Here is a 14,733-nt window from a genome sequence, read left to right on the forward strand (position 1 = left end):
CTCAGTTTGACTCGTTAAGAATTGGTCGAGTTCGAGTTCATGACGAACTTTTTTTCAGCTCCAACTCGACTCGTTTTTTCAAGTCAAACTCGACTCGTTAGAAGTTCAATAACATCTCGATTCAGCTCATTAGATTTATCTTGTTAGGTTCAACTCGCTTATTTCACGGACTTAAAAGTAATTTTTTAAAGTTTGTTTTTTTACATATATATATTTGACATTTTAAATTAATATTTTTTAAATAAAAAATATAAAATAAAATAAAAGTTATAAGATTGACTTATGAACATAACGAGTAGAACTATGTATAGTTTAAGTTCAACTCATTTAGTTAACGAACTTAGTTTTCAGCTCATACTCAGCTCATTTGGTTAATGAATCTAGTTCAACGATTTAATTTTCGAGTCGAATTTCAAACTATTTTTGAGTTAGTTTGGTTCACTGTCAACCCTAGTTCTATCCATTCCACAATATTAGAAAAGCACTGCTTTATATAAAGGTCACTATTAATTTCTTTAAGGTGATATTAATTATATATTTTTTAATGGTATACATTAATATTTCACTAAATAATATAATAAAATCATTCTTTTTTTTTTTATGTATATTTATGAGTCTTATTATATAAGTTACAAAAGTAGAGTTTGAGGGGTTTTTTGAATTAGGAGGCTTTTTGAATAAAGTTAAAAAAAAAAATGTGTATGAGATGTAGAGTTTGGGATGGGAATTTATGGCGGAGGTTGGAGGTAGTGTCGTGGTCTATTTGCGTTGAAGGAGGATAAGGCTAGGGAGTATTGTTTGAAATTGGATAATATTGTTTTGCATATTCAATAATTGGATATGGATTTTTCATTATGAAAATGGTTTTTCAGTCAAATGAGCCTATCAATTATCTCGCATTCCTCAAGCATATTGTTTTTTTTTGGAAAAGCAAAAGGAGAATATTATTAATAGACCCAATGGCAAAGCATAAGAAATGCTATGACAGGGAGAAAAAACAATACATCATAACATCATAAAGTTATAAGATTTGGAACAATATTTCCTTAGTAGAAGCACCACTATATAAAAACTACACCAAACACAGATTATAGATTATAACAGCAACATGAACTGGGCACTATGAACTCATAAATTGCTTTTAGGATTAAAAATCAGCCACTGAGATCCATCCCAATGCACCAGGAACGCCCAACAAAACCTTGATATCTGCCTTTAGAATTCCACATGTAACTGCCAGCATACCTATATGAAATCACTCCAAATTTCAGAACCAGATGCAAGCTTAAACTGGCTGATAGATAATAAACAGCTATACAGCTATGGGAAAACTGGCTGATCGATCACAGTCTATACAGCTGGCTCCGACGAAACCCCGCAGCACCATGAGAAACTGACACTTTTGACGGACGCTCAAAACTGAGGAAGCCAATGAGGTTCTAAGACAGATGCAGTCGCAGAATATAACACTGCTGCAGACTCTCCAAAAAACCGAACATGCACTAATACACTACTTTGCATGACAGGAACTAGGAAGTAACTGATGTAACTGATTGACATGCTTCAGACTATCTGAAATGTCTCTGCCCGGAACGGATCCTGCTGCCCAATAAACGCTTTATCAATCCATAATAATTCCAATGCACGCCTTGGGATTCATATACCACATAGAAATGTCTTCAGATATAAATTTTGACTTAAATTTGAGTCACTTCCATGCCGACAGTTTAGCCTCCTCTACAATTTTTTCGATTTGAATCTCCTCGTTGCGAAAAACTTTATTATTTCTATGTTTCCAAATGCTCCAGACACATGCAGCCCAAATGATCCGTAGCTTTTTATATGTCGTGCTGTCCTTACATATCAAATTTTCAAATTGTTCCAAAATGTTTGATGCCCAAAATGTTCTTCTGAAATACTAATTTTGTTCTCATGAAAGTTTTTCTCTTTATTTAGAGATTGTTTAATAAACAACTTTTAACTAAAGATAATTTTGTTTGACTATTTTAGATCATATATAATCAAAATAAATAATTTATTGAATGAATGTAAAAAATTAAATTTGCTTATAAAAGAAAATAAAGAGTATAACTCTTTTTCATATTTAGAAGATTAGTCGGAACAAAGATCTAATCATCATTTCTTTAATTGTGTATCTATTTTCTTCTCAAATTGATATTTATGATTACCAATTATGTAGATCTCACTTATTTTGTAAAAAGAACTATTTATACATAATTTTAGTTAAGGTTATCATGTTAAGGTAATAAACTTTTAGAAGGAAATATACCTCCATATTTGGAGTTAAGGTATTGTCATGTTAACACATTTATTTTAGTATTGTTAAGATCAAAGAAAAGAAAATTAAAGTATAATTTTATTACTTGGTGATTAAATCTCGTAGCTTCCTTAACTTTTTCTGTAATTTTCTTTTTGTTATACTTTGTGTTTTAGTCATTCTGTTTGGAGTTTAGGTATTGTCACTTTATCTCTACCAATAATTTTTACTCTTTTTTTTTTTTTGTAAGCAAGATATTAATATAACTGAGAACTAAATGTTCTCCAAATCTGTTTACACATAAAACGGGAAATCCCGCCAACAAGAAGAAATTACAGACCAATTAGAATTACGAAAGAAATAACAAAGGATCTTTGTTAAAATCGTAAAAGCAACAAATGAGATGAATAATTTTTACTCTTAGCGACAACTTATATTTATCTGATTGTTTATTAATTATTTGACTTATTAAACAAAACAAATATATTTGAATATCAATATTGTTACAGGTATCAAATGATACTTATGCCGCATAAATTATGGAGCATGTGATTGAAATTTGAAAATATAAAGATTGAATTTAATAAATTTTTGAAGATATTAATATTCTCTCAAACTATATAAAACCAAATGGCTGCTGATTAGGCATGATATGATATATTGAGTAAAGAAAAGGCATGATTTGATTTATAGACAACGTCAAACCGACCCTCATTTTCATTTCTAAGTCACCTATCAACGATTCAATGGTTTCTCTCTATGGAATAGTACATGATTTAGACACCGCCCCTTTATTATTTTGTTATTATTTTTTTCATCAACATTATCCCATCTATGAGTGATAGAGATGGTTTTGTACATTTTTTTATTTGAATGATTGGGTTTCGTCTGGCATACCCTACCAGATATGATCTTGAGAAAATTAGTGCTTGAAAAAAATAATACTAGCAAGTAGCAATAATGCAATTTATGAAGCCAGTAATGCTCTTGAGTGGGAATTTAAAAGTCAATCTTCTTTCAAATCATCAAAATATGTGGATTTTGCAGTTGTATATTGACTTTCAACATGATAGCTAATAGATATAATCGTTAAGAATGTAACTTTTATTTTATTTTAAAAACACCATTTTGATAGAGTATGTTCTTATCAAAATATTTTGTGTCAAAATTATATAGTTGTCGAAATAACGAAGGAGTTAGTCTCGACAAAATTTCGACTTAGCATTATTTTGCATGTTTTAGTTAGTTTGTTAGAGATTGATTAGTATGTATTCAGTATCAGTCTATAAATAGGGGTAGCCTATCATTGTGTGAAAAAAAAGTTGAATAAAATTCCAGTCTTGAAGGTAGAGAGAAATTGTAAACTATTCTTCTTCTTCCCCTTTTCTCCCAAATCATAATTTCTCTTTTCTTCTCTCATAATCATTGTGCAACAGAATCATCTTGCAATTAAGGTGTGGTTGATTCACTCGAATGAAGAGTGAACAACAAGAGGAGAAATCAATAGGAAGAACTAGTTCTTGTTCATCAAGATTGATTCAGAATTCTCCAAGTTTTGGGTGTAATTCCAACATCTGGTATCAAAACATCGGTTGTGTGATTCTTGGGAAGCAAGGCGCCATGAATCATCTGGACGAACATTTTCCACCGAGTCTTTCGATTCTAAAAGATAACAACTATGAGAATTAGTGTAAGCGTATGAAGATCGTTTTCTGTTATCAAGATCTTTGGGATCTTGTGAAGCATGAAGTAATGCCACTTGCAGAAAAGGCGATGGATGAACAAAAGGCTGAACATAAAGAATTGAAGAAGTGATCCGGAGGGTGATCAGAATCAGAAAGTGGGTCAAAGACGTCTGCATGGTGCTGATTAAGAGGAGTAGGGGTGTACCTGCAAGGCACTCCAACGAGCAAGTCAGTAGGAACACTGATACGTGAGAGTATTTCAAGAGTTTGAAAATATGTTACCTGACCCTCTCGAATGAGAGGGTTTATATATATATATAAAAGGAAGGATCAAATTACACCCGAAGACTGAGTTTTCTTAACCATGTATTTTTTTATAAAAAAATTATATATAAGCAAATCGAAAAATAATTACTAAAAATTCAGAGACCCAACCATGAGACTTACAATTTCAATCCTAGAGTTTATATTCAATTTTGTAATATAGACTTTTTTCAGTTGAATTTTGTGATTTTTATTTTTACTTTTTTTCAAGTGATGAACTATTTATAAAGATGATATACAAATAAGAAAATGTTCATTAATTAGCCAAAATTGCTTTGCAGTTCCAGCTAACATTGAAACTAATACCAATATTACTGTAGATAGATAATAACAGATAAAACTAACTTAGAGTTAGTTATTCTATTACAGTTAGTTAGTTAGTTACAACTTGTATTTGATATATAAACAACTATTCTCCATTGTAACAATTTGATATTGATGGATAACAGTCTTTTCTTTCACTCTTATGCATGCTTCCTACTCTAGCTTCTTCCTCACATCATAGTTAAGTTTCATTATTGTATAGCATGATTTGTTTGAGCTTGCATTCTCTCATGGTATCATCGATCTGTGGCTATCGTTTCTTTCTTCCGCTGTGATTGAAACTCATCAATCTCCTTCGTTGAAACGTTTTTTTTCTTTTCTACATCGTTTCTTGATTCTTTCTTCTTTCTGGTTTCTTCAATTTCCATCATGGCTTCTCCAACTGGAAGCAACAATAGAGGATCTGGTTCAATCTCTGATTAAAAGAGCTATCAAACTGATACTCTCAATCCGTATTTCATGCATCCAAAAAGAATCCAGCTTTGGTCCTTGTTACACCTCTTCTTTCCTAGTGTTACCAAAGCTGACTACTCTCTCTTTACTAAGAATTCTCCTACAAGTTTCATTGTTATTTTAGTCTATGTTGATGATCTTGTCCTAGGAGGCACTAATCTTCATAGAATCCAACATATCAAAGATTTACTAGATGCTAAGCATCAAAGACTTGGGCTTACTCAAATACTTCCTTGGCTTTGAAGTATCAAGAATTGCTACTGGCATTTCACTTTGTTAGAGAAAATATGCCTTGGATTTAATTCAAGATGCAGGTCTCACTGCTGCAAAATCCCGCACTACCCCTATGCAACCCCATCTTTAACTCCATCAACAAGTTGGAACACCTCTTTTTGATCCTATTGCTTATCACAGGCTCATTGGTCGTTTGTTGTGCTTCAGTCACACTAGACCTGAGATTTCTTATGCTGTAAGCAAACTCAGTCAATTCCTTTCTAATCCCACTGACAAACATTTGCCTGGTGGCCTACATGTCTTAAAATACCTCAAGAATAATTCGGGTCATGGTTTACTTTTCAATGCGTTTTCTCTTCTTTGCCTCAAAGGTTTTTCTTATTAGGATTGGGGTGCTTCTGACACCTGAAAATCCACAACTGGTATATGCTTCTTCATTAGAGACTCTCTAATTAGTTAGAAGAGCAAAAATCAAGCTGTGATTCAAGATCATCCTCTGAAGCGGAGTATCGTGCATTAGCAAAAGCTACTTCCGAAGGTGTTTGGCTACTTTCATTACTTGCAGATTTTTAAGTTCCTCATCCCATGCTTATCATCATCTACTGTGATAACAAGTCTGCCGTGCTCATAATTGTCAATCCAGTCTTTCACGAAGGAACCAAACATATTGAGATCGACTGTCATGTTATTAGAAACAAGGTTCTGACTGGTGTAATTCATCTCATGTCTGTTTCCACCAAGGAGCAAGTTGCTGACATTCTTACCAAGTTTTTGCACCCAGGTCCTTTCAATACACTTCAGGCCAAGCTTGGAATGATTGACATCTATTCCAGCTTGAGGGGCTGTTATTATTGAAACTAATACTAATATTACTGTAGATAGATAATAACAGATATAGCTTAGAGTTAGTTATTCTATGACAGTTAGTTACAGCTTGTATTTAATATATAAGTAACTCTTCTCCATTGTAACAATTTGAGATTAATGAATAACAGTTTTTCCTTTTACTCTTATGCATGCTTGATACTCTATATTCTTCCTCAAATCATAACTAAATTCCATTGTTGTATAGCATGATTTCTTTGAGCTTGCATTCTCACAGTTGCTTAACTTAATTCTAGATAACTGTTTAGGCCTTTATCATTTTTGTTTCTTCAAATTTTCTCTTTGCATTTTAAAATGTTAACCAGTTTTTAGTGAGTCTTCCAAAAAGTTCATATCATCTTCAATCATCAACTTTAAAAAATAGATATTTTTTTTATCAAATGAAGAACTCAAATCTTCAAATAAACCCACATTTTTTTAAGAAAACGATGTTCTTCATTCATCTTCATCTCTAAGAGGCCATTGTCTATTTCATTTATCTTCATCAACTATCTAATGTTTATTTGAATAATTTATTGGATCTATAGTTACTATTTACGATCTACAGATATTTTACTATTTATTAAAGAAAGTGTAGTTGTTAATTAAGTCTTGTGACCCAAATTTTACCTTTTACTTTTTTATCTTTGAAATTTTTAGTTTACATAAATAAAAAACTTTATTTGATAATTATTTTTATTGAAAGTAGGGCTGGCAATGAACCAAACTAACTCGAAAATAGTTCGAAACTCGATTCGAAAATTAAATCGTTAAACTAGGTTCATGAATCAAATGAGCTGAGTATGAGCTAAAAACTAAGTCCGTTAACTAAATGAGCTGAACTTGAACTATACATAGTTCGACTCGTTAGGTTCATGAGTCAACTGGATTATATATGAGATAGATTATATTGTCTTAAAAGTAGGTTTAAATATTTGCTCTAAATCTTAGTATCATATTTTATTTTAATCTAACTGTTTTAATTGATAATTTATATTCTCTAGTGAGCAAAATATTTCTACAAATAATTATACAAATAAAATTAACATCATATAAATTCGAATCTTATAACTTTTATTTTATTTCTATATTTTTTATTTAAAAAATATTAATTTAAAATGATAAATATATATGTAAAAAAACAGACTTTGAAAAATTATTTTTAAGTCCGTGAAATAAGCAAGTTGAACCTAACAAGATAAATCTAACGAGCTGAATCGAGATGTTCATGAACTTCTAACAAGTCGAGTTTGACCTGAAAAAAAGTTCGAGATAAACTCGAACTCGAACTCAAACTCGGCTAATTCTTAACGAGTCGAGTTTGAGTTGGAAAAAAAGTTCGTCATAAACTCGAACTCGAACTCGGTCAATTTTTAACGAGTCAAACTGAGCTGAGGCGAGTTCGACTCGACTCGACTCATTTCCAGCCCTAATTGAAAGTTTGTAGATTTATTCTACTATATGATTTTTTTAAGTTATTTAAAATAGCTTTTAAATTTATAGTATTACTTTGCCATTTTTATCATGTTAACTAAAATTTATTTTTATCTTTTATAATTTATTATAAATTAAAATAAAACAAATATATTTTAAAAACATAAATAGAGAAAGTTAAATTTTATATTAAAAGAAATCATAAATATATTATCTTAAATTATAATAAATTATAAAAAAGTTATAAATTAATTAAACTGTTAATTTTATCAAATGCTTCAATTTAACTTTAATTAACTTATTATCAATTATCAACATCAGCTATAAACTATCTGTCGTCAACTATAACTTATTAGTCAACCACTATTTTTATCAAACAGATCGTAAGTAATTAATTTTAAGAAAAAACTATCATTTCATATTTATTAATTAAAGTCATAATTTATCAAACACTTAATCATTGATAGAGAACATTGGTCTTTTAAATCTTTACAATTAGGGTGTATCCAAGTGATGAATATACGTAAGGCTGGCAATAAACCAAACTAATTTGAAAATAGTTCGAAACTTAATTCGAAAATTAAATCGTTGAACTAGATTCGTGAACCAAATGAGCTGAGTATGAGCTAAAAACTAAGTTCGTTAACTAAATGAGCTGAACTTGAATTATACATAGTTCGACTCATTAGGTTCATGAGTCAACTCGATTAAATATGAGATAGATTATATTGTCTTTAAGAGTAGGTTTGAAGATTTGCTCTAAATCTTGGTATCATATTTTATTTTAATCTAACGGTTATAATTGATAATTTATATTCTCAAGTGAGAAAAATATTTCTACAAATAATTATACAAATAAAATTAACATCATATAAATTCCAATCTTATAACTTTTATTTTATTTATATATTTTTTATTTAAACTATATTAATTTAAAATGTCATATATATATATATATATATATATATATATATATATATATATATATATATATATATATATATATATATATATATAGTCCGTAAAATAAGCGAATTGAACCTAACAAAAATAATCTAACAAGTTGAACTGACATGTTCGTGAACTTCTAACAAGTCGAGTTTGAGCTGAAAAAAGTTCTTGATAAACTCGAACTCGAACTAAAACTCGGTCAATTTTTAACGAGTCGAATTTGAGCTGAAAAAAAAGTTCGTCTTAAACTCGAACTCAAACCCGGCCAATTCTTAACGAGACAAACTGAGTTGAGACGAGTTCGACTCGACTCGACTCATTTTCTGCCCTATATATACGAAATAAATTTACGTTGCCTTCCAGAAAACAACAATAGACAAACACATATGCAAACTTTGTGGCAGGTGTCTCTTATTGGGACATCTTCGAAAATCAAACTGGCCTCTTGCATAATACTATATAGCTATTTAGCCACACACGCTAAACCATTAATCTAGTGGAATCCATCTTCAAGAGGCAGCAGAAGAAGAGAAATAAACATGGATAGGATGCAGAGAGAAAGAGAATCAGCATGCCATTTCATAGAACAAGTCATGAAAGCTTTCTCCAAATGCCTAGGTCTTGATCCATCATCAGCTGAAAATATTCAATACCGTGTTGTTGAGAATAATGGTGAAGTAACATCATCCATAATATCACGAGCCTTTAAAAGGCCTCCAAAACCTCCTTTGAGCGCAGGAAGTGGAGCTCAAATCAATATTTCCTCCTCTTAAAAGCTATACAACAACACTATGTAAGCTTTGTTCAATTTTTATATTGCACGTAGAGGTAACTTCAGCAACACTGAATATGGAGAATCGAATCAGAGACTTCATTACTAGGTGGAGCACGTTCAGGATACAAGAGTTGAGATACCGTTTCATGTAACTGTATTGTGTACTGTACTGTGTAAATTGTCTAAGTCTTTTTATTAGGACAAACACAAAGGTGTTAAACCTTGCTGAATGTTTTGATTTTGTAGTTAGATTGTCTTTTTAAGTCGCTTCCATGTAATAATTGTACTGCCTTTCATACCTATCGTATTCATAATTTGTCAGCAAGATGGTTTTATTATTATCAGTAATTCAGTGATATTTCGTCGAATTCGATATCTTTTCATACAGTTGGAATAGATCAGTGGTACAATATGAAAAACAATCTAATCAGTTGTTTTTAACATTGACATTGAGCAAAGAAAGGGATCCACTATGCATGTAATAACGGAAACCTTGCTTTCCAACATACAGTATATTCAAATGAGTGCTCCACACTCCACAATCTACGAGTACAGGAACAGTCACCATCCAGAAACAAATCTTTTTTATGTAGTTTTTTAAAATGAAACACAACCCGTATCTGGTTTTATCTAAAGGAATAAACAGGTTCATTGATCAATAGCTAGATGAAAGCAAGAGTATGCCACAAGAGTTTGAAACATCAAATCCTAGTATTGAAGTTTATGTAGAGTACAAAATGCATTCAATCTGTTCTTTCTATTAGGTTTCTATACACATTATTTATTGCACTAGACCCTATAGCCTCATCTAAAGGGGAACATCTCTATTCCATGGAAGAAAAAAAACAGAAGATCCTATAACAGTAGAGAAGACAGAAGAGAACCTTGGTGCTGCTCAGGGTTCACATTGAAGAAATCAAGCAACTTCGCTTGCCTCTACCTTTTTCCACCTCTAGTGATGAAGTTAAGAGCAAAACTTGAAAATTTGGCAAGGGAGAAAAACATCTTCAACATAGAACGACCCTTGATAATACCCTCTCTCACACCCCTAACAGTTCTTGCCCCTGCAAGTGCATCCGAATCAGGCGCAGTATTGGAGCTGTATTCCATTCCCTGCAAAGAAGCTATATATAACCAAATGAACAACATTGCTTAAAAGGCATAGTGCTATATATAACCAAATGAACAACATTGCTTAAAAGGCATAGTTTTAAATTACCGGCCACAATATAACAGTTTTATAACTCATCTACAAACTCAAATTATAGAAATTTAACCACTAATTAAGACTCAAATCTAACCACTAATTAAGACTCAAACTTTCCTGTCTGATGTCTGATACATGTCGGCGTCGATATCAACAGGTATCAATGTTGTCTAGTTATTATGTTGATTTTCTGAATCACAGTAACATAGTCATGATTTAGTAAGTAACCTGAAGAAGAAGGCATAGTGGTTAAACCGCGAAGCCCCTGCTCCACCGAGCGAACCACGCGAGTGGAGCTTCTAACACCTTGAGTAATCTCTTGTCTGCATCAACACAGAAACAAAATCAAACCAATATTTGGTTATTCTAATTTTAATTTCCTTATCATTTACATTTAAAAAAAAAAGGCAATTACCCAAGATCACTGAGTTCGGTGGTTAAGTCACTGACTTCTGCGGCGGATAATTTAACCGCAGCCATTGTATCAGGAAGTTCTTCTCTCGCTGTATCCATAACCTTCTCAAGTGATTCTGCTGCCTTCTTGAAAGCCTTTATTATTATTAAACAAACATTCTCATTATATCAGATTTTAAATTAAGCTATTTGAGAAACTATTATTTACTACCAAACAAGGCTTTATAGAAAGACAAACCAGAAGCGAGGGAATTGCAGAACCAAAGAGCCACGTTGTAAATATCGCTGACTGAGACGATAACAAAAAAATAAAAACCTAAAATCAATAGAGGAATCGACAAATTGAGTAACGGAATTGGATTTAGAGAGAGATAAGGTAGGTACCACGACGGCGGAGACTTGGAGGAGAGTGAGGTGGCGTTGGGTGAGGTTCCAGTGGGAGGGGGTGGGGGATGAGGATCCAACGGTGGAGATGTAATGTGGCGGTTGAAGTGAGTGGGTGGTGAAAGAAGTGAGGAGTTGGGGGAGTGCGATGGGTTTTGTGAAGGAGAGGTTGCGTTGTTGTGAGAGAGTGTTGTTGATGGTGAAAGGTTTGGTGGAGGTTGGAGAAATGGGTGGGTGGTTTGAAGCTTGAAAACGGAGGGAGTTGAGCATCTTTGAAGAGTTGTGATGGTTGACAGTGACGAACAGTTTACTACCTCGCACTCTCCGAACGATCAATACTGGATCTCTAATGGGTATTGGATTATGCAAAACCACGCCATCACTCTAATTTCCTCATTGCTAAATTATTTTAAGGCATATTTAGATCGATGGAATGTAAAAGAGCGGAGTAAAATGAAAGATAATGGAGTGTAATACAGATTTTATTCTATCTGGTTTTTTTATTTAAAATGTCTAGTTATATGATTCTATTATATACACCTCAAATTAGAAAGAAAAAAAATAGGAAATTGGATGGAATTGGAATAGAATGAATGAATTTCATCATGTTTCATTCCATTCTATCCATTATTTATAAAATCAAAAGATGATATCTCATTATTTATCATTTTATTACATTCCATTTCATCTCATATCATCAATCTAAACATAGCCTTAAAGTGTGTTTGGATGACTTATTTTAATAAGTTTTAATAAGGTAATCTAATGTTTTGAAGGAATTTAAAATGATTTGCAAAAAAAATTTATTGTTTGGATATAAAAATGAAGAATTATTAAAATGATGAAAATTTATAGAGTATTTTATCTAAGTTAAATTTAATCATTTTAGAATGACACCAAAAATCAAAGAATTTGAAATTCCTCTCATACTTCATAGAATGTATTTGCTACTATTATTTCTTCAAATTTTGCAAATTGATCCTCATATTTTCCAAAATTACAAAATTGACCTTAAAAATTTTGAAAAAATTACAAATTGGTCTTTAATAATTTTTAAAATTTACAATTTGGTCTTTCAAATTTTTAAAAATTAAAAATTAGTCCCTATTTTTCAATATTTTAAATTTGTCCAAAAAATTTAAATATTATAAATAATGACCCAAAAAATCTAACAATGAATTATCTTAATATTTCATCCAAACAAAATAATTTAAAAATGAATGGATTTCAATTGAATCATTTGAATTGCTGTGAATTTTAAATTCTTTTAAAATTTTCAATTACCTCATCCAAACACACTCTTATAGTGTGTTTGGATGAAGTATTTTAATGAGGGAAAGTAATTTTTTGAGGAAATTTAAAATGACTTAATCAAAATTTATTGTTTGGATAATAAAATCTATTATGAAGTATTTTATTCAAGTAAAAAATTTGAAATTGCTCCATAATTTATATGTTAAATTATTTATTATTTTTTTAAAATTTTGCAAGATGGCCCTTATATGTTATGAAAATATTTGATTTACTCTCAAAATTTTCAAAAAATTGCTAATAAGTCCCTAATAATTTTCAAATTTTACAAATTGGTCCAGTGAAATTTTCAAAAATTACAAATTGGTCCCTATTTTTCATGTTTTAAATTTAGCCCAAATTTTTTAAAATTTATGAAAACGATCCCAAAATTTAACAATGAATCATTTTAATACTTCATCCAAACAAAAGAATTTAAAAATGAATGAATTTCAATTGAATCATTTGAATTTCTTAGAATTTTAAATTCTTTAAAAATTTCTAATTACCTCATCCAAACACACTCTTAGTGCTTTTGCAAAACATTTTTTGAGCTTATAACATAGCTTATAAACTCATATGATAATAAAAGACCTGTTTAGTAACAATCTTTTCATTACGAACTTATAATTTATTTTACTAGCTTATAACTTATTTTCCAGACGCTATTTTAAATAGCGTTATAACTTTTAGCCTATAGTTTATTATTTTTTCTTCCCCTTTTGTTCTTAGTGTTTTAACTAAAACCCACTACTATTCTTTATAATTTATTTTAATTTAAAATAAAATAATTATATATTAAATGTCTTTTATGTTATTTTAATTTATCAACTAATTGAATCGCTAATTTTATCAAACATTTTAATTAGTTTATCAGTTATAGGTTATCAACCATCAATTATAAACTATAAGCCATCAGCTAATTTCCTCTTGGTCTTTATTATACAAAAGAAAATTGTATAATTATTGATTATTGAATTAGATTAAAAATAACGATACTATAATTATTTATTATTGAATTAATTTAAATTTACGGACTTCTTTTTTATTTAGAGCAACGTTTCTCAAATGTATGGATTTATATTGATCACTCTTATATTTATGGAATATTTGATTGCGAGAAGAAAAACAGATAAGAAAGAGAGGAAGATGTAGAAAAAATATATAATAGATTTGGAGTATTAATTGGTATATGTACAAGATAAGAGAAATAAAGAGGAATATATTACATTAAAAGTAAAATCGCACAATATTATTTTTTTTATAAGGAATTGTTCACTTAATTGTAAATTTAGTCAAGTCAGACAACTTTAGAAATGAAGATACATTGTTGTTTGTTGATTTGAGCGATACGAGGATAGTATATGCAAACACTCTGATGTCTAAGCCAGTGACTATTTGAAGTGAAAGGTATTTAGGTTGGGAAAGCGTATATACCTTGATCTTATATAGGGTTTTTCAAGGGTTTTTCGAGACCTAGAATCTTCACATGCAAAATCATCGTTCAAATAGATAGTTGTCAAACTATAACTTGTTTTATCAGCTTTTTACTTCATCATGAAAGTTGTAGTTTATCCTCTCATCTTTCCAACAAATATTAGAACACGTCAATCTGATTCTCGTAGGTGTGTCTATATAGTGAAAAGGTATCAATTAATTGTTTAAGCTGAAAAATAAAGTACGAATTTAAATTAAAGGCAAAAATAAACTTAATATAAAAACACACTAAATTAGTAAAAATAATAAACTAAACTATAGATTTGCCTAAGTACAATAGTAGAAGAGTGTGCATCAAAATGTACTGATCAATCTACGCTTGTTCCTGAGGACCTAAAACGTTCCTTTATTTTACAACTATAGTATGAATTTTTGTCACATAAAGTTATTGGTTTTGACGGCACTAGAAAATACCAACCAAAATGGATCTTGCTTTCGTGGACTTCGCACCTTTGGGCTTTATATGTCTTTGGGTTGTGACAATAGTTGTGGACCGATAGGAACAATTGCCCCTCAAGCCTAGTCCATTGTAATTGAGTAAGGCTTGGGATCTTATGTCGTTGTCTTTGGGTTGTGACAGTATAGTTGGACTGATAGGAACAATTTTCCCTCAAGCCTA

The 14,733-nt window shown here is 30.7% G+C and overlaps 1 protein-coding gene across 3 annotated transcripts; it reads right to left on the reverse strand.

The window, feature by feature from the left end:
- Positions 1–9,973: 9,973 nt before the first annotated feature.
- Positions 9,974–11,811, reverse strand: LOC131661168 (uncharacterized). 3 transcript variants are annotated; one of them, XM_058930601.1, is made up of 5 exons: positions 11,328–11,811; positions 11,182–11,232; positions 10,945–11,078; positions 10,763–10,852; positions 9,974–10,448 (listed from the first exon to the last, which is right to left on the reverse strand). In XM_058930601.1, exons 1-5 carry the CDS (start codon positions 11,595–11,597, stop codon positions 10,259–10,261), a joined length of 735 nt encoding a protein of 244 aa, XP_058786584.1. In that variant the 5' UTR covers positions 11,598–11,811; the 3' UTR covers positions 9,974–10,258. The 3 variants fall into 3 exon arrangements, with proteins under 3 accessions (XP_058786584.1, XP_058786583.1, XP_058786585.1); XM_058930600.1 differs by having other exon boundaries at positions 9,974–10,446; positions 10,758–10,852; positions 11,328–11,809; XM_058930602.1 differs by having other exon boundaries at positions 10,253–10,435; positions 10,758–10,852; positions 11,328–11,809.
- Positions 11,812–14,733: the final 2,922 nt, after the last annotated feature.

Source organism: Vicia villosa, linkage group LG3 (assembly GCF_029867415.1).
Source record: "Vicia villosa cultivar HV-30 ecotype Madison, WI linkage group LG3, Vvil1.0, whole genome shotgun sequence".
NCBI lineage: Eukaryota > Viridiplantae > Streptophyta > Magnoliopsida > Fabales > Fabaceae > Vicia > Vicia villosa.